Source organism: Salvelinus sp. IW2-2015, linkage group LG37, assembly GCF_002910315.2.
Source record: "Salvelinus sp. IW2-2015 linkage group LG37, ASM291031v2, whole genome shotgun sequence".
In the NCBI taxonomy this organism is placed as follows: domain Eukaryota; kingdom Metazoa; phylum Chordata; class Actinopteri; order Salmoniformes; family Salmonidae; genus Salvelinus; species Salvelinus sp. IW2-2015.
The window spans coordinates 11,738,405-11,756,270 of NC_036876.1; the positions used below are offsets into that span (position 1 = coordinate 11,738,405).

General features: G+C 46.9%; 1 protein-coding gene across 1 annotated transcript; it reads right to left on the reverse strand.

Annotated features, from left to right (window-relative positions):
• Positions 1-16,710, reverse strand: LOC111960406 (DNA-directed RNA polymerase II subunit RPB1-like). The gene is given in 36 exon segments (XM_023982394.2): positions 1-3,583; positions 3,586-3,620; positions 3,622-3,745; positions 3,748-3,783; positions 3,786-3,875; positions 3,878-4,003; positions 4,006-4,080; positions 4,083-4,209; positions 4,212-4,339; positions 4,448-4,597; positions 4,703-4,816; positions 5,098-5,284; positions 5,644-5,847; positions 6,273-6,455; positions 6,658-6,863; positions 6,986-7,193; positions 7,460-7,723; positions 8,000-8,205; positions 8,532-8,637; positions 9,160-9,331; positions 9,822-10,005; positions 10,439-10,661; positions 10,817-11,020; positions 11,209-11,303; positions 11,492-11,660; positions 11,942-12,151; positions 12,240-12,450; positions 12,756-12,880; positions 12,993-13,125; positions 13,211-13,431; positions 13,749-13,910; positions 14,076-14,357; positions 14,503-14,670; positions 15,142-15,278; positions 15,379-15,511; positions 16,384-16,710. Coding segments are annotated over 36 exon segments (5,874 nt in total). The 5' UTR covers positions 16,471-16,710; the 3' UTR covers positions 1-3,194.
• Between the last annotated feature and the right edge of the window lie 1,156 nt (positions 16,711-17,866).

Genomic DNA, 17,866 nt, shown 5'->3' on the forward strand with positions numbered 1-17,866 from the left:
TGTAGTAAAACTTTTATTTTTTTCTCAAGTCAAAAAAAAAAAAAGATACAGAGAATGAGATATTGGATTGATATCTATACAGTGGAAATTAGTTTTTAATTTAAACATTCTGACTCCCAAGACACCCTGCCCAGTCCTTCAACTCAAGAAAACCCTCTTTTGACACACACATGGGAGTCCTGGTATGTTGAATTGACTGGACCACACAGGTAAATCAATGGGATATGGTGGTATTAGACAAAGTCACCATGTCATGAGGCGATGATGGAAGAGACCAACTGCATGAATTTCAACAGTGCATTGCCAACACTTGTATTCATTGCAGGTGGTACAGTCCAGTCAATTCAAAATCACTTCTGTTGAAAACACATTTGGTAGACAGGGCAAGTTGTACCAAACACGTTCCCGACCGCGAACCGGATAAAAATCATGACAAATTCAGAACACATCCAAGTTCCAGTCCCATCATGGAATTCTACAGGGATAGAATCCCCCCCCGCGATTCCCAATCACAGGTACGTACACTAGTAGAAAAAGGACAAACACCGATTTCAAAAACAATCAGGATCACTTGTGGATGAACAAGGGGAGGGAGGAGACCCAGCTAGTCCAATCAAAAGTCGGGGGGGGAACTTGTCGTATTGCTTGGATGGAGTATCCGTGTTCCATAATCAAACAGGCACGAGAATCAAACACTCATCACCTTCATCAAACTAGGCCTAGTAAAGTGTAAGAGCACCTGGAAGTAAATGCAAAGTGTGTCTATGCTTGGTGGGTTTCATAATCTTCATGGATTCACTGTCACACTAATGTAGTGGGTAGAGGGTTAGAGGCCAAAAGTGCTCTGAAATGTCTGGTCTCTTAAAATCACTGAACTGAAACTTCGAGAGSTTTGTTAACCCAAACGAGGGTTTAAGTCGCCCTCCAGTGTCCAAGAGCGTAACTGACAAACACTAAACATGAACCTGTCTGTCAACCTGAACTTAGAATTTTCTGCCTGAACCGTAGTATAGCCACTTAGCAGTAACATTTACAGTAGGCTATGAAGAGTCACAAATGGACTGCATGCAACATTTTCCTTTTTACATCTTAAAGCAGCAATCAGCAGTTGAAACAAAGCGTCCTCCCCACCACCGTTTCGGTAAAAAGCTGGGGGATGGKGCTGGAGAAACGTAACCACTCAAATTCAAAGACAGAAATGGATGCAAGGACTGACCACCAAAATTAGTWCTAATCATGTTAASGCTATAGAGTGTTTGTTTACAATGTTAAGTTTTATATTTTGGGTWCTGATGGGGTACGACAGCTGAACTTAGCTAACGCAGCATTTATTTTTAAGTTATATTCTTCAAGAATCAATGGGTATATATCAATTTATGTATCCAAAAATGGAAGTAGCAACTKCTGATTTCCCCTTTAAATGAGAATGCGGTGGCCATCTTGGCCCAACTTCGAGCCGGAATGGCAGAAACTTAACAAAGCCATTGGGAAAMAGAATGGAAAAGAGATAACGGGGAAACTTAACTTACTCCCCTCCGTCCCGTGCCCCTTCATCCAAAGTACCTGAACACAGACCCTCTTTGCAAACAGCTCTTACAAAGTCACCAGAAGCAACAAAAAACAGGAAATAGAAAAACAAAACAATTGAATCTGAATTTCTCCATTCTTATTCACACAGACGAATAGTAGTATTTTTCCCTCTTAAATACATTTTATGAGCGAGTCCAAACAAAGTAATGTAGAGAACTCATTTACATTTGCTAATTAGAATTATGGAACAAGTATTATTTTAAGGTGGGAGGGATTTCAAATAAGAGATCTTCAACTTAAAACGGGAAGATTAAAATGTATTAACAGGTTGCTACTCATGCATAAACAATGACAAAAGCAGCGACGCCAACCAACTAGTATCCCCCGTCCACCCATAAACACTCCATTCTCTCTTAAAACAGAATGATAATTGTCAGATATTATTACTAAGTCTTCCATAAACCCAATTTTACCAGTGTTTTAAAAAAGTGGTTTGCTGAAGAAGAAAAAAAAATCTGCTTTTTGCTGTTGTACACAACTCATCTAACGGTGAAGGGTACAGGGATGCTGGTGGGTGTTTTGACATCTTTCAGGCATGACTTTAGGTGGGGGATGGTTGAGGGGAGAAAGGGTTATATGGAACGTCGTGGAGGTGTTACAAAAATGGCAATGACATCTCCACGGAAAGCATATTTTGCCCTGTACACCAGTCTCTCTCAGCATCTATGACCTGACCCTAGGCGATCTTAATTTGCAGCCCTGTACTAAGTGCTGCAAGGAATACAACTTCTCCTTTTCACCTGCAGTATTCAGGCAACCCATTCCAGTACTACTTGAATTCCACTGTTCTGAACTGCAGATTAGTAATAGTGTTTCAATTCTGTTCAATCCAATTCCGGWCAACTCATCTCCTTCAACTCTGGCCTGTCTTCTGATATATATAAAATTAAAAAAAAAACGCTCAACTTTTTACTTCCAACCAAAACTGGCAGCAACAACTTTACATTTAGAAAAAAAATCTACTAAAGATTATGTACGTTTTAGTAAAATATGCAATAAAGAATCAGCTCAAGTCCTCTAGTTTCTCTTTTTTTTGGGAAGCTTAAAAGCTTTTTAAGGAGATAAATACAATCCACTGGTAGCTTTTCAAAGGCTTTTGGCAATACTCGAGCTCCCCCGTACAACTACACATCCAACACTGAAGAGGTCAGAGAGAAAGACTGGGTGCAGGTAAACAGGGGGGTGGGTGCGAAAAGAGGGACGTTTTTGTCAATGTGGTAACCACATCGCTCTCCCTCTGCTTTCTCCTAAGTTCTTAACTCTGCTTCAACACCCGCGTGAACATTAAAAAACAAAACGTGTAGTTCAAAAGGCAGCCTTTTCCCCTTGCTAAACAGTTCAAGTCTATCAAATACATAGTAAATATTTTAGGGGGCCCTCCCCCGAGATGGAAGAGGCTGGGGTACAGTGGTCTGAGGGAGGGTCCCCAAAATAAAAGAAATTCACAAGTGGGACCCCCAGGGTTTTTCTTTGTCATGACTCTCCAGGCCACACCACCGGCACTACCAGCAGAGGGGCTATCCTTCAGTATTACAGCCCCAGTCCAGGGGATTTGAGTAGGGCAGGGAGAGGCTCCTCAGCCCCCTCTCTTCCTCCTGGCTCCCTCAGTTGTTCTCCTCGTCACTGTCATCTGGGCTGATGGCCGGGCTGGTGAGGGTAAAGCTGGGCGAGGGGTTGCTGTAGCCCGGAGACAGGGGGCTGTAGGTGGACCCTTTGGGGCTAGTGGGCGAGTAGGTGGGGGAGGTGGGAGAGTATTTGGGTGAGGTTGGGGAATAGGTTGGGGAGGTGGGGGAGTACTTTGGGCTGGTTGGGGTGTAGGTGGGCGAGGTGGGGGAGTAGGTGGGCGACGTGGGGCTGTACTTGGGGGTCGTCGGGGAGTAAGTCGGGGAGGTGGGTGAGTATTTGGGAGAGGTCGGGGAGTACTTGGGCGAGGTGGGGGAGTATTTGGGGGAGGTGGGGGTGTCCTCTGGAGAGCTGGGGGAGTAAGAGGGGGCGTAGGTGTGTATTTGGGGGAGGTGGGTGAGTAGGAGAGAGCTGGGGCTGTAGGAGGGAGAGCTGGGGGTGTAGTTGGAGACTGGGGGTGAAGCGCGGGCTAGAGGGAGGTAGGACGGAGAGGTGGGAGAATAAGAGGGGAGGTGGGGAGTAGTTGGGCTGGTGGGGTGTAATTGGGGGAGGTGGGGGAGTAGGAGGGGGAGTGGGAGAGTAAGAGGGGGAGGTGGGAGAGTAACTGGGCGATGTTGGGGTGTAGTTGGGTGAAGAGGGGCTGTAGCTTGGAGAGGTGGGGAGTAAGAGGGGGAGGTAGGGGAATAGGAGGGGGAGGTAGGGAGTAGGAGGGTGAAGTGGTGAATAGGAGGGGAGGTGGGGGAGTAAGAGGGTGAGGTGGGGGAGTAGCTAGGCGATGTGGGGCTGTACTTGGAGACGTGGGGCTGTAGCTGGGGGAGGTAGGGGAGTAGGAGGGAGATGTGGGGGAGTAAGAGGGTGAGGTGGGGAGTAAGATGGGGAGGTAGGAGAGTAACTGGGGGACGTAGGGGAGTATGAGGGGGAGGTCGGGGAGTAGCTGGGGGAGGTGGGTGAATAGGAGGGTGAGGTGGGGCTGTAGTTGGGGCTGTGTGGGGAGTACCAGAGGGGGAGGTTGGGGAGTAGGAGGGGGACGTTGGGGAGTAGCCCGGGCTTTGCGGGGTATATCCCCCAGGAGAGCGGGGCTCGTAGGCCGGGGAGGTGGGGGAGTAGTTGGGAGACATGGCACCTCCTGGAAAAGTAAACAAGGAATTCATTCATTAATTCATTCCAAAAAGGTCCTGGGTCAGTTGATATTTCAAACCAAACTGGACACCCGGTATTTTGTATGGTGACTAACCTGGAGAGGGGATATAGGGGCTGGCTGGTCCAGGGGACCCAGGAGATCCAGGGGTAGGGGACCAGGCCGGGGAGTAGCCCGGAGAGAAGCCACTGGCGTCGGACGCTGCGCTGGGAGAAAAGCCTGCAGCTCCAGGGGTCATCCCGCTGCCTGGAGGTCAAAGAGTCAGAGTTAATGGAACAGTACAGTAGAAGGTGGTATGGAATACGCTGTACTACTAGAATATTGTCAAAGTCAACCCAGTTTGGGGCTTACCGATGCTGGGGGACCAGGCACCGTAGGCGGGGGTGGCTCCAGTGTTCCAGGGGGTCATGGCTGGAGACATGCCACTCATGGGACTGGGCGCAGARCCAAAGAACATTCCGGTGGCTAACGAGGAAATAGAGAAGTACCGACATCTCATTATCTAAAAGTCTGGATACTTTGTGTATATATTTTGCATAGAACGTAGGCTTTTTCCAACATAGTTACACTCAGAAYGTAATCTTAGACAAATTGGTCTACACCAGACCATTTCTGACTTCACATCTGTCTGAATTCAAACCTTGGGAGTTGATATGGTGATGGGAACAGCCAAATCGCGTGAACAATTACGTTTAAAGTCACACTGTGCGGAAAACAATTTCTCCATTATATTCTCAGCAACTCACGTCCAGCCACGCTAATGCCAGGGATGTTGGTTGGGATCTCCATGCCGTATTTGCACTTCTCAGCATCCAGCAGCAGGTCGAAGCAGCCTGTCCCGCAGGGGGCCAGCTGGCCCAGCATGATGTTCTCAGACACACCCTTCATGGGGTCACTCTCCCCGTGGGACGACGCCTCCATCAGCACATCCACCTGGGACAGGGAGGATGTTGACAGTGAGTGGTGGAGTATACAGGGTRCTGACTGATCTACACTATCATTTTAATTTCATTGTTTAACTTTTGTTTATACYGATTYGTTTCATTGAGAKAWWWWWKWWWTWWWTTAAGTCGCTTTGTCATCAGAGACGTGTTGGTCTAGTCAAGGTTGGTAACTAGAATGCTCCTATGAAGTTCTCAAAGGAAGTAGCKTTATGGATTCTGTAGCTAGTGGAAKAGCCAACTGACGACTGTCGTAAAATGGTAAGTACGACCTGCTAACACCATACTGGACCACAAAACCACCCCATCGTCCCCTTCCCTCCCTCCACTTTCCCCTGTCCGAACACTCACAGTCTCCTCAAAGGAGCACTTCATGAGGGGTCCCGTGTCCTGTCTGTTGATGCCGTGACGCGTGATGGCCATCAGGTGACCGCGGCACGTCATGGTGTCGCAAAGCAACGACAAGTGGCGGTAGTTGACGTAGGAACCGTCAAAGGAGATGACGTGGTTCAACTCCCTCTCCAGAGCCTTGCGCACAGCCTCGATACCCAGCACCTAGAAAGGAGGGGACCGGAATGAGTAATGATATCCCCCCCCAAAAATACTGACATGTTTTGGCTATGCTGTTATTCATGTACTTCTCAGGTTCAGCAGTAAAGTAGAGATGAATAGGTTTAACAATGTCGAGTTGGAATTCCTTGTTTAACTCCCAAAGAGTGCTTTTGTGAATATAAAATTGTAACGGACATTTAAACTGGTCCCTTACGACAGACAATACAAATCAGAAATCATATATATATTTTTTTAAATCAGTCGTAACCGTCGGTAACTACAATAGTTACCTAAACTACTGTAGCTAGCTATTGTAACTATCACAGCCATYTGTAACCATCGGTGACCGTAGTCTAATCGGTACTATTATAATCGATCGGTTACTATGATAACTTGCGTAGCTATCCAACTATGGTACCTAACCGTACCGTGAAGATCTCTACGATGTCGTTGGAGGTGGTTCTGACGGGGTCCACGTCCTTCTCGCTGAGGACCCTCATCAGTCCTACKCCGTCTGTCTCCAGGATCCACTCCTGCAGGGCCTTGAACTCTCCCTCCTCCGTAATGATGATCTTCTTCTTGTTGTCCGTCTGGGGCAAGTGCATGTACACCTAGGGGAGAGGAGACAGGGGAAGTACTATAGATCAATAGCTGATTGGTTAATGATCCGGGTAGGTTTCTGCCATGTTGTTTAGGTCAATCAGTTCGTATGAGATATCGAAGACTATTGGGTGCGGAGATGTTAAAACGATGCCACGGCGCAGTTTTTAAAAAAAGGAACAAAGTAGGTGATTGTGTGACCCCCTCCGTTACCTTGCTGATCTGCTCGATGCCCTGCAGCGTCATGTCCGTCAGCATGTTGGATTCGATGCACCTCAGGAACACGTCGTCGTCCATCTTGTCCACCACCTCCTCGTCCTCGTGGAATTTGTTCTCGTCACTGTTCATGATGCGGATTCGCAGAACCAGCTTCTCGGCGTTGTCGTCATTGAAGATACAGTTCAGGTCGTCTCCGAAACCTTCAGGGAGAAAAGAGGTCGCATTTAGCAATAAGGAGCGGGTGGGTCCTTTTTACCAGAATGCTTCATTATATATCMAAATAAAGTATTGGATATGTGCGTGTGTCTGTGTGCATCCCCACCTGCATTGATCTTCTCAGCGATCTGCTCCATGGTCAGCTTGCGGTCAGTCATGTGTTTGCGGTCRAGCTCAATGCGGAGCAGCCAGGGTGAGATGCGGGTCACGTCGAAGTCGGGCATCTCATAGTAGACATTGACCCACTCCTGGTCCTCCGTCACCACCGTACTCTGGGGGTTAGGGTCGTAGTAGATGGCCGTGTTGGCCGTCACCTGGGAGGGAGGATGGCTGGTTAATTATCGTAAAAATCAGTATGCAACCTATAAAAGCAGATATTGTAATAACTTAATTTATTAATAACATTTAATCATTTCTTAAAATACAACAAGGCTTGAGAAATAAATGTCGGTCTGACAAACCACTGATGAGGAACTGCCTTCAAGAATATAACGCTATTAACTGTGGAAACCTTCAAATAGCCCGTCTATGCCACCCACGTGTTTATCCCCCCCCATATCACATATTCTCCACTGTTCACCTTTCTGAGGGTAGTGTGTTCCAGGCGACAGAGGATATCCTTGGCCCTCTCGGCGTCGCGGGCCGCCTGGCCCAGCAGGAACACGGTGAGGGACGGGGTCTTGGGCCGCTTGGAGATGTTGATCAACTCCTTGAGACGCGGCACGCCCAGGGTGACGTTCTTGGCCGACACGCCRGCGTAATGGAAGGTGTTCAGGGTCATCTGGGTGGCGGGCTCTCCCAGCGACTGGGCAGCTAACGCCCCCACCATCTCGCCCGGATGGGCCTAGAGGATGGAGAAGAAGTGTTCAGATTAAAATTATGGAATTAGATTAGTGTAATGATGGAAAAGCCATGCATGGATTCTTTCCTAAATAATGCTGTAAAAAATATCCTAGATCATGCTCTAGGCTTYGTTTTCTACACTGTCCATGTACATCTAATCCCATCTCTTTAGTTCATAACAATCAGTTTAGGTGTTGACACTCGATCTCCCCCTTTCAACCTCTCCCAGCACACTGTGTGTGTGTGTGTGTGTGAGAGAGCGAAAGAGTCAACTCACGATGGATTGGTTGAACTTAGACTCAATCTCCCCCAGCAGCCAGTCGTAGGCCTCGGTGCTCAGTCTGAACTCGTCTGTCATGCGTCGGGAGCTCAACGTGGAGCGCAGGTGGATGTTGAAGAGCAGCGTGGCRTTCTGCTGGGCCTGTCTGCTCAGGTGGTCCTCGCCGTTCACAATCACCAACTTCGTACTCAGCTCCTGGACACCTGCGGCGTGCAGACAAGAGCAGGGAGACGTTTAAGAAGGTCATATGGGTCATTTTATATGTTATTTAGCCTGGCTAGAGGTCCAGAGAAAATTGCTTCGAGAGATTTTGATTTGGTACCAAGACTGCAGAAATGTCAACGCGATTTACTTGGTTACTGAACAAAAAGTGTTGCAAATTCTTGTCTTTCGTAGCTAGAGATGCAGTTGACACTAAAAAGTGTAATCAACCTTTTAAAACTCAAGACGATATGGCACATCTTTAGGGGGTTTCTTCAAATATGAGTCAATGGTGGCTGCAAAGTGTACGAGTGTGGTAGATACCTACCCTGTACGACTCGTAGGGGGTTGAGGTCTGTGGGGGTGCGGGGGTTGATCCTGAAGATCTTCTGGGCGTTCCAGATCATCCTGGCCAGGTTGCAGGGCAGCACCACCTAGTGGGGAGCAGGGACATAACGCCTTTAGTGTTGGACATCCCTGTTGCATTGGTCTGAATCAGTGGGATATGCTAGCAGTGGTGACGTGTGAAGTGTTCGAGAGTTCCTGGGAGTACATGGAAGTGAATGAGTTACGCATGTGTGCGCGTGGCGACGGGTGCGTGTGGAGAACCTGGAGATGTACGCCATGTGTATGCGCAGATATGCCTGTGTGCGAATGAGCCAGGATGTGTACACATACGCTAGTGCAAGGGTGTCCAGAACTGTGTTAATTCATTTTTCCTGTTTTATCCCCCCCACGTCTCAATATTACAATGAAACTTMGAGAAAAAAATATTCAAAATAGATGTTCTGTCCATGTCAATGCTTAAAGACAGTGTAGTCAAAAATGTGACCGTTGATTGAAATCAACCATAATTATTTGATGAGAAGAATAACGGCTGCACTGTGCCTCTAAGGCTTGTGAWTTACCTGTTGGAGACCCCTGCGCTAGTGTGTTTGTCTCTCTCTCGCCCTCACCTTACTGTCCCCAGTGGGGAAGATGGCCCTCAGAATCTCCCTGTCATCCTTCATCTTCTCATACTCCCTCTCCAGGGCACTCTGCACCTGGGCGTTGGTCATCACATCCTTCACCACGTCCTCCTGCAGGGTGCGCCTCAGAGCCCGCTCGTTGGTGCAGTCAAATCTGAACCTAGTGGCCCGAGGGTGGATTAGGGAAGGATGAGATAAGACAGACAGTAGAGAGTTAAGCCAGTTGACCGTGGACAGTGAGCTGCTGTTTTTAAGACCATCAAATAGTAGTGACTAGACAGAGGGTTTAGCATTAGGGCATGGGTGATTAAGGTCGTGGAGMGGTGAAGTCTATGATATCCAATGTCACACGGTCAACCAAAAGGAGAGGAAAGCTTGTACAAGTTTTTTTTTTAACTAGTACAATCAATCATCGAATGACTAAGATGGAATACGTCATTAAACACTTTCATAGACCTCAATGAGTGCACAAGCCTGGTGTCAGATCAGTTTTTCCTATATAGCCAACTCATATGGTCGTTGGCATGACAGTGACCAGCTTTGGGAATTGGTCCGACAGCTCCAACGAATCTAGTACCCTTATCCACAACTCTAGCCATCATTGTACTTCCCCGCCCCTTTCTCTCTCTCCACTCCCCTTCACCACTCACTTCTTCTCGAAGGCCTTGTTGGAGGGCTTGAGCGTGGCCATGTTCTGGAACTCCACAGCCTCCCCGGCCAGGCCGTCCTCTCCGTAGCGCAACTGCACCACCTGGTTGATAGAGTTCCTCACCGTGGCGTCGTACTTCACCATCACAGACTCCATGGACTTGATCAGACGACGCTGGATGTAACCTGAAGGACATCAGATAAGGACTGAGGTTAGAAGAGTATTTAAACCTGGGGGAAAATCCATCTACCTACTGAACTATCATTGCGGTCATGCATCTCCTCTCCCTAATCGTGCAAGGGTCGTAACAGTCACCCCTTCATTAACAAGTGCTTCTAATCAGCTTATAGCCTGACCATAACCTCTACCCCTTGCCTCTCCCCCTTCAATCACCAGTCACTGTCCCCAACATCTTCCCCCCCATACCTTCAGTATGTTTCGTCAGTACAGGATCTTATTTTAAAATGCATGTAGTCCTTGAGCTGTTCTTGTCAATTAATGTTMTGTTTTACGTCATGTTTCATGTTGTGTGGACCCAAGGAAGAGTAGCTGCTGCTTTCGCAACAGCTAATGGGGATCCTTAATAAAAAGAAACTCTTGCTTCCCCCCTTCACTCACCGGTCTCGGCGGTCTTCACAGCCGTGTCGATAAGCCCCTCCCTGCCTCCCATGGCGTGGAAGAAGAACTCTGTGGGCGTGAGGCCGGCCAGGTAMGAGTTCTCCACGAAGCCTCTGCTCTCGGGGCCGTARTCATCCTTGATGAAGTGGGGGAGCGTTCGGTGCTTGAAGCCGAAGGGGATACGCTTACCCTCCACGTTCTGCTGCCCCACCACCGCAATAACCTGAGGGCCAGAGAGAGGGAGAGACAGATGGTAGAGAAAGAAAAAGTGTATGAGGTTAAGGGGTGTAAATAAAAGCCCGTAGTGTAGCGTTTTAAAACACTTGTAACAGGGGGGAAAAAGCGTTTGTTTTGTTTTTTTTGGATCCCTGGTCGTACCTGAGAGATGTTAATCTTGGAGCCTTTGGAGCCGGCCACCACCATAGACTTGAAGTTGTTGTACTCAGACAGGGACTTCTGGGCGGAGGAACCGGTTTTGTCACGGGCGTCGTTGAGGATGCGATTCACCTGGTTCTCAAAGGTCTGCCTCAGCGTGTTGCCAGGGGTGGGCTCCAACTCGTTGTTGTGGGCCTTCTCAATGACCTGGAGAGGAATACAGGAAGAAAATGAAGGGAGTTCGAGACAGAGGGGCTCACATCTTTTATTCCATATTATCTCAAAAGGAATTTCCAGAGGATGTCCCCACTGTGAATACAAGAAGATTAATTTTGAAGGAATATTCTGGAAGTTTGAAGGTATATTTTAGAGTCACCATGAGAGAAGGGACTTACCTCTATTACATCCTGTTTGGCCTTCTTGATGGTGTTCTGGATGTCCAGGTACGTCTTTGCATCAGCAATGGAGTCRCCAATACCGATAGAGGCACCTACAGAGAGAAAATATGAATATTAAGGAAAAACGGGTAACAGTGACTAAAATATCTGCATTTAGAGGAATTTAACCCCTAACCCCAAAATAGAACCGATTMATTTATGACTTCAAGTGGATTTCAAAGGAGTTGCCTTGTACCCACTGACGCCCTCTTCCCAGTGCCCACTCAGCCCAGGTCCTTACCCTCAATGAGCAGCCAGTTGTTGACCACCGTCTGGATGTTGGAGTAGAAGAGGCGGGTGACGTCGTGGCCCATCTCCAGGAAACAGATGTGGACCAGGGAGCCAGCAGAGGTACCCAGTGACTTCTTACACAGGATGCCCATGATCAGCTCCCCGTTCTCCACTATCACCTGGGGAAACAGACATGACATTAGATAATAGTATTTTACGCACATTGGGTTAGGATCCATTCATGGTTCTGTGTTAGGTGTGGCTAGCGTTCTGGCACAAAATGGCTGCCTTTTTACACATTTGTGGTAAATTGATAGCATTCTAAGATGGGGACTTATAAACCACAACGAAACTAAAGAACGTACACAATAAAAGCCTGTATTCCGCACACACTATCACCACAACATTTGTTATACAAATCCTCCTTGTCACTCGCCAGTTTAGTGTTCGGTGTTCCTACCTTGGTGTCCCCAGGAGAAATGTGCTTGTAGGGCCCACTGTCCTCCTCGTCTGGGTGGGTGCTGTGTGTTCGGATGGCGTTGATGTGGCCCGGGATGATAAGGCTGAAGATCTGCTTGCCAGTCCAGAGTGGCCGGGGCTTCAGGATGGCTGGCTGCGGCACCTTGCCGTCCCAAGTGGACAGGAACATCAGGAGGTTCATCACATCACCCTGAGGGACAGATCATATTAGCGAATAAGTGGAGGAAAGACGTGTGTTTGGGGCTGATCTATCCCTTTAAAAACRTTCCCCTCCTTACCCGCTCTAGGAAGACGTCCCTTTTGGTGAACTTGCGCACRGCGGTGAGTGTGTCCTGCACGATGCCCATGACGGGCCTGTTGGACTGGGGGGTGACGATCATACGAGGCACCATGGCAAGCTCCTGGATCTCAGCTCTCGTTTCCAGGGACTGAGGGAGATGCAGGTTCATCTCATCCCCGTCAAAGTCAGCATTGTACGGAGTGGTTACACTGTAGAACAGGGGCAGAGTGGTTAATGTCACCRTCCTGGATCCGTTATGTCATGTGGTCAATGTGGTCAATGTGTTCGCATTTGCTTTTAATTTTGGGGGGGGAAATTGAGCCGAGAAAAATMATCCGATACTATACGAGCACTAGTCCCAATCCTGAAATGATATTTGTTCKGTATCAACTCTCTACCCAACATTCTTGTCAGTGTTTACGCCAACAAACACCTTCTCAGGTATCTGGGTGTAGTCTGAAACTGGGCCAGTCTGACAGACTTGAAGGGATAATTCAAGACTTGATAGATGTACCTGAGGTTCATTCGGAAGGTGGACCAGGGAAGGATTCGGACTCTGTGCCCCATCATAGACATTTTATGTAAAGTGGGCTGTCTGTTGAAGATGATGATGTCACCGTCGCACATATGTCTTTCCACCTGATGGAGACAAAAATGAGTTCATAAAAGTGACATTGCATTACATCAAGTCCAAGTCACTCGGTAAACATTCCACAAATAAATGACGACCATCTTGTCTTTTGAGGGTCACCTTGTAGCCGATCTGGAGGTGAAGGTCACTTGGTTTGGGGTGGAACCGCAGGTCGATTCTGTCCCCGTTGTCTCGGATGATATATTTGGCTCCTGGATACTGGCTGTTGCCTCTGCGCACCAGCTCCTGTAACCTGGTGACACATAGGACCGTCAACATTAGAACCAATACACTGTCAGTTTAAACAGGAATCAACTGGTTCAGTCTCTCTGCCGTACCTGTCAATGTTAAAGGGTGTGACGATTTCTGGGAAAGTCATGTTGGCGGCGATTGAGCGCGGGACKCCCACTTGGTCGATCTGCAGGTTGGGGTCGGGGGTGATGACRGTTCGGGCGGAGAAGTCCACACGTTTCCCCATCAGGTTACCTCGGACTCGCCCCTCCTTCCCCTTCAGACGCTGTTTTAAGGATTTGAGCGGGCGGCCCGATTTTTGCATTGCCTGGGAGTTAAGAGAAAGTTCAATATCAGCACAAGCAGATTCAGAACAGAGCTGACGATCCTTCACAACTATCAGCAATCATTGAAAATTAAATAAACCCAGTTATTATGGGTTGAATAGGTGGTCTTATGGGTCTAACAAAAGAGCAATTTTAATAGTATTCTTTAGTCTTACTTCTAATGTATTYTGACAGTATTCAATTCAAACAAAGACCGTAAGAGTACATCTCTATAGTAACAATCTACATKGGCATGGGTAAGAAGTACAGTAATGTTGTGCCAATTGGTGCCCTCAAGCGTCACTGCTACTGTGCGTACCCTGGGCAGGCCTGGCAGCTCGTTGTCCACCATGGTGGCCACGTGGAACTGCAGCAGCTTCACGTCCTCAGCAATGACGTGGGCCGCCGCGCCGCTCTGCTCGTTCCGCCGCAGCTGGTTGTTGATCTTGACTATGTCGGCCAGCTTGTGTGTCAAGTCGTCCTGGGTGACAGGAAAAAGGACACGACGCGGTTAAACGACGATGGTAAAACAAACGAGTTGAACAATCTCAACAGCGGCAGGCAAAATGACTCGAAAGTCACGGAACCCCCTTAAATTCTTGACATTTCGGTGAAAACTCTTCAACAGTTAGTCATTCTTCCTCACCTGGTTACGGGCGGAGCCCTGCATGACAACGGCGGGCCGGACAGCTAGCGGCGGCACAGGGAGTACCGTGACAATCATCCACTCGGGCCGGGAGAACTTGGGATCAAGGCCCAGGATGACGTCCTCCTCGTCCGAGATGCGTTTGAAGATCTCGTAGACACGCTCGGGGCTCAGCAGGATCTTCTTCTCCTGCGAGTCCTCGTTCACATGCTTCCACTCAGCGTACAGCTCCAGGCCCGACCGGCGGATACGCGGCTGGTAGCGCCCGCAGCCACCATGGCCCTGGGAGAGTGAAGGAGAGTGTGTGTTACAAGAGGACCATGAGGAAATAAAAGATGTTATGTGAGATGAGAGCACACAAAGAAAATAAAAATATGCGTTTAAGTATTGATGGCCTACAAATGACAAGCGTCCCCGCTGACAGTACCTTTTCCTTAGTGATGTCCTCACTGTCGTGCTCCACTCCAAACTTGTTATCCATCTCCTCTCCGCCCTCGCAGATGTTCTTGCCTTTACACAAGTCATACACGTGGGTCAGACGCTTCCTGGGCTGCCCCTTGGACTTCTGCAGGATGTCTTTGATCTTTGGATTATTCTAGAAGGAAGGAGACACCAGGGCCATTCTTTAACATTACAGATAGAAATACCACAAATAGAGCMGACGTGATTCCTTATTCTACATGTCAGAGATGCATGTTCGTTCTACATAGCATATTTATATCTGAACGTTTCAAAGCGGTACGTCCTGCTGAACACGCCCCATCACATCAACAAGTCAATGGAATATGTGTAATATAATTCCATGTAAGGACTAACATGTAATCATCAGTATGCCTTGATCCATAATTCTTATACCCATCAGATAAAAATCAATTAGATATATCAGGAGTATATGCAGTGTTAAATATTCTGTGTATGCTGTGCGGCGTGGAAGTAGGGGTATTGTTTTTTGTCTGGAGTGTGCCATGTTGTGAGCATCACAAGTATTGAATACGGGAGCAGATTGGTACATGTTACATATAGGTTGTGTAGCGGTAGTGTGAGGAAKGAATGGAGGGTTACGGACCGTGTCAACCAGCAGCTTGGAGCAGGAGTAGCAGACACACCGGAGGACCTTCATGATCTTGTTGACAAAGCCCACGTGGAASACAGGCTTCGCCAGCTCTATGTGGCCGAAGTGGCCTGGGCATTCTGTCATGTTACCTGAACAGCGAAAACAATGTAGTTTTTTTTTACGACCTTCCAGCACAGTAGTGGTGACCTAACCACAAAATTACAACAACATCCTGGTAACTTCCTGTACCTGCACATGTTTGACACCTTCCGGATCGTTCGATGACCCCTTGTCTGGGGTCCATCAGCCCACCGAGTTTGGGACGCCCTCCTTCTGTGGTCTCGGGATACTTGATTCCCCCTTCTGTGACAGACATCCGTTTCTAGAGGGAGAACCATGGTCAACATCAAACCCAGTACCAAAAAATGAACAGCCTAAGTAAATACACATAGAACAGTAAAGCAGTCACAAGTTCACAGWCATTGGAAAATGGCTTACATACTTCTCAAACCAACTTTTCAGGTCACCTGAAACTATTTCAAAACAAATAACCTCTGCAAAATCAGTGATTGAATCAAGATATGACAGYCGTACCTACTGCTCAATAAGAGCAGTGGTACAATTTGATCAAAGTTGCATTTCCAAACCAGTATTGATACTCTTGACAAATCAATTGAGGTCCAACTAATTGGATAAAATCAATTGAGGTGAGCAAATTGACTAGAGGATTATGTAAACAATGTATTCTATTGCCAAGAAACCATTATTATTCTAAACTAATAATAAAACATAACGTAAAGAAAACATGCATAGTTTTGACTTTAATGACGTTACCTTTTATTATGATATACCACATATAGATTACAACAAGAGGGAACATCTAGTGTTTGTGAATGTAACTTTCTGGGAACAGAACAAAATATCCAAGTTCAGTAAAAGTAGCTAAATGTATTTGTTTACATGTATTTAAAAAATATAAAGGGAGATTGATTCATGACATATATGGTTTAGCTCAGATGGAAAATACTGTGTGCTGAAAGTTTGTCGAACTTCCTACAACATGCTGTTGCTAGCTAGCTAGCTCAAGCTCCAACATGGCTTAGCTAGCTAACGTTAGCTAGGCTAGCTGTAAGCTACTTCCTTTGTAGCACATCCATTGTCATCAATGATACATTCTAGGTATAGTCATGTAAAAGATCAATGTGAGAACGTTCAGAAAGTAAACGAATCCCCCCACCCCAAAGCAAAACCTACAAGCTCATCTGGGCTGATGATGCCGAATTGCACTCTCTTGATGAGGCGCAATGGGCATGCGCTGTCGCCGGAGGGCGGTCCGTGCATCCTGTCTATTCAAAGAGACGCGTCCTCCCTCSGCACGCCGCTTTTGTAAGAAGGAATAGCTTTAAATTGTCACCAGGACTCTGGCCAAACCGCCAACGGTGACCGGAATGTCTCCGAAAGCGATATCCTGAGAACCCACGTTGTTTACTGCCTTAGGAGTCTATTTATTTACTCTTTACTCSTATCCACTATGACTACCAGCTGTCCCCCTTTCTTTTCCTGATCTACACTCCAGCGCGCTCTAAGCGCATCTGAGCTTGAAAACGGCCAACGCGTGTTTATATAGACTGGAGACTTTGGTACAGGTTGACACACTCAACGAAGCAGGGGCTGAACAGTCAGGAGGCGGGTTATGGATCTGTGTAGTAAAACGTTAATTGGCTACACAGGATCATAACATGAATAATGCATTTCATAAGACGCATGACCAATGGCAGCTTACGTTTTCTTCTTTAACCAATTGAAACATAAGGCGGGCACTAAATTGGCTGACATGTTCACCATTGGTCAGATCAGAGCAGAGGAGGGGCTACAATGTATATTTGGTTGTAGTTCTATTAATATTCAATAAGATGCCGTGTGGTTGGTCAATTATAACATTAATGTACATGAGTACATAAAGATTGACCAATGTCTATAGAGATATGATGGCGTTGGGATAACTTTCGTTAAACCCGCCTTGTTCCCGATCTTTGCCGAACTTTACCGATTCGTAATTTTTCCCTCTAAGCAAAACTAAAAAAAATCTGTCTTGTCTCGTTCGTCTCGCTCTGGATCAGCTACGACTCTGGAAAAAGAAGCTTGCGCATGAGGCCTACCTCGACCTTTCGTAAATCAAAGGCATATTTAACTAGTTTGTTCTTTGTTTTGTATTTAAAACCAGTTTATTGTAGTTCGTTTTCGACCTTTTTTAAGAATATGTCGAAATTACTGTTATTTTATGACAACATTTTGGTTTTTACGGGACTATGCAAGAATCCTCGGTCTCAAGTATCAAGCGATCAGTGTTCTTTTCAGTACTTCAACTGGGAAAGTCTGGGAAAAGCCTGCGGTGTTAAATTACAATATCCGTGAAATACTTTACCATAATTCAAACGGGAAAGCTTGAAATACACGTTTTTAGAGCAAACGTCGTTATAATTTGTAATGTAAATTGCTGATTTTTCTGAATTAGGGACGAGATTGGAAGGCCACGTTTAACGCAGTGACACAGCCTGGCTTTGGCGGTAAGAAGTGTCTTGTTAGCTAACAAAAGTCAATGTAAAATTCAAAATGTATAGTTATGAACTAGTTGCATCAACTAGTAAACTAACATTTGGTTCGTTTTAAGTCAAGTATTAATGTTTTATTATCCGCAAGAGTTAGATAATAGCCTAAGAAGACTTAGTAGGTAACG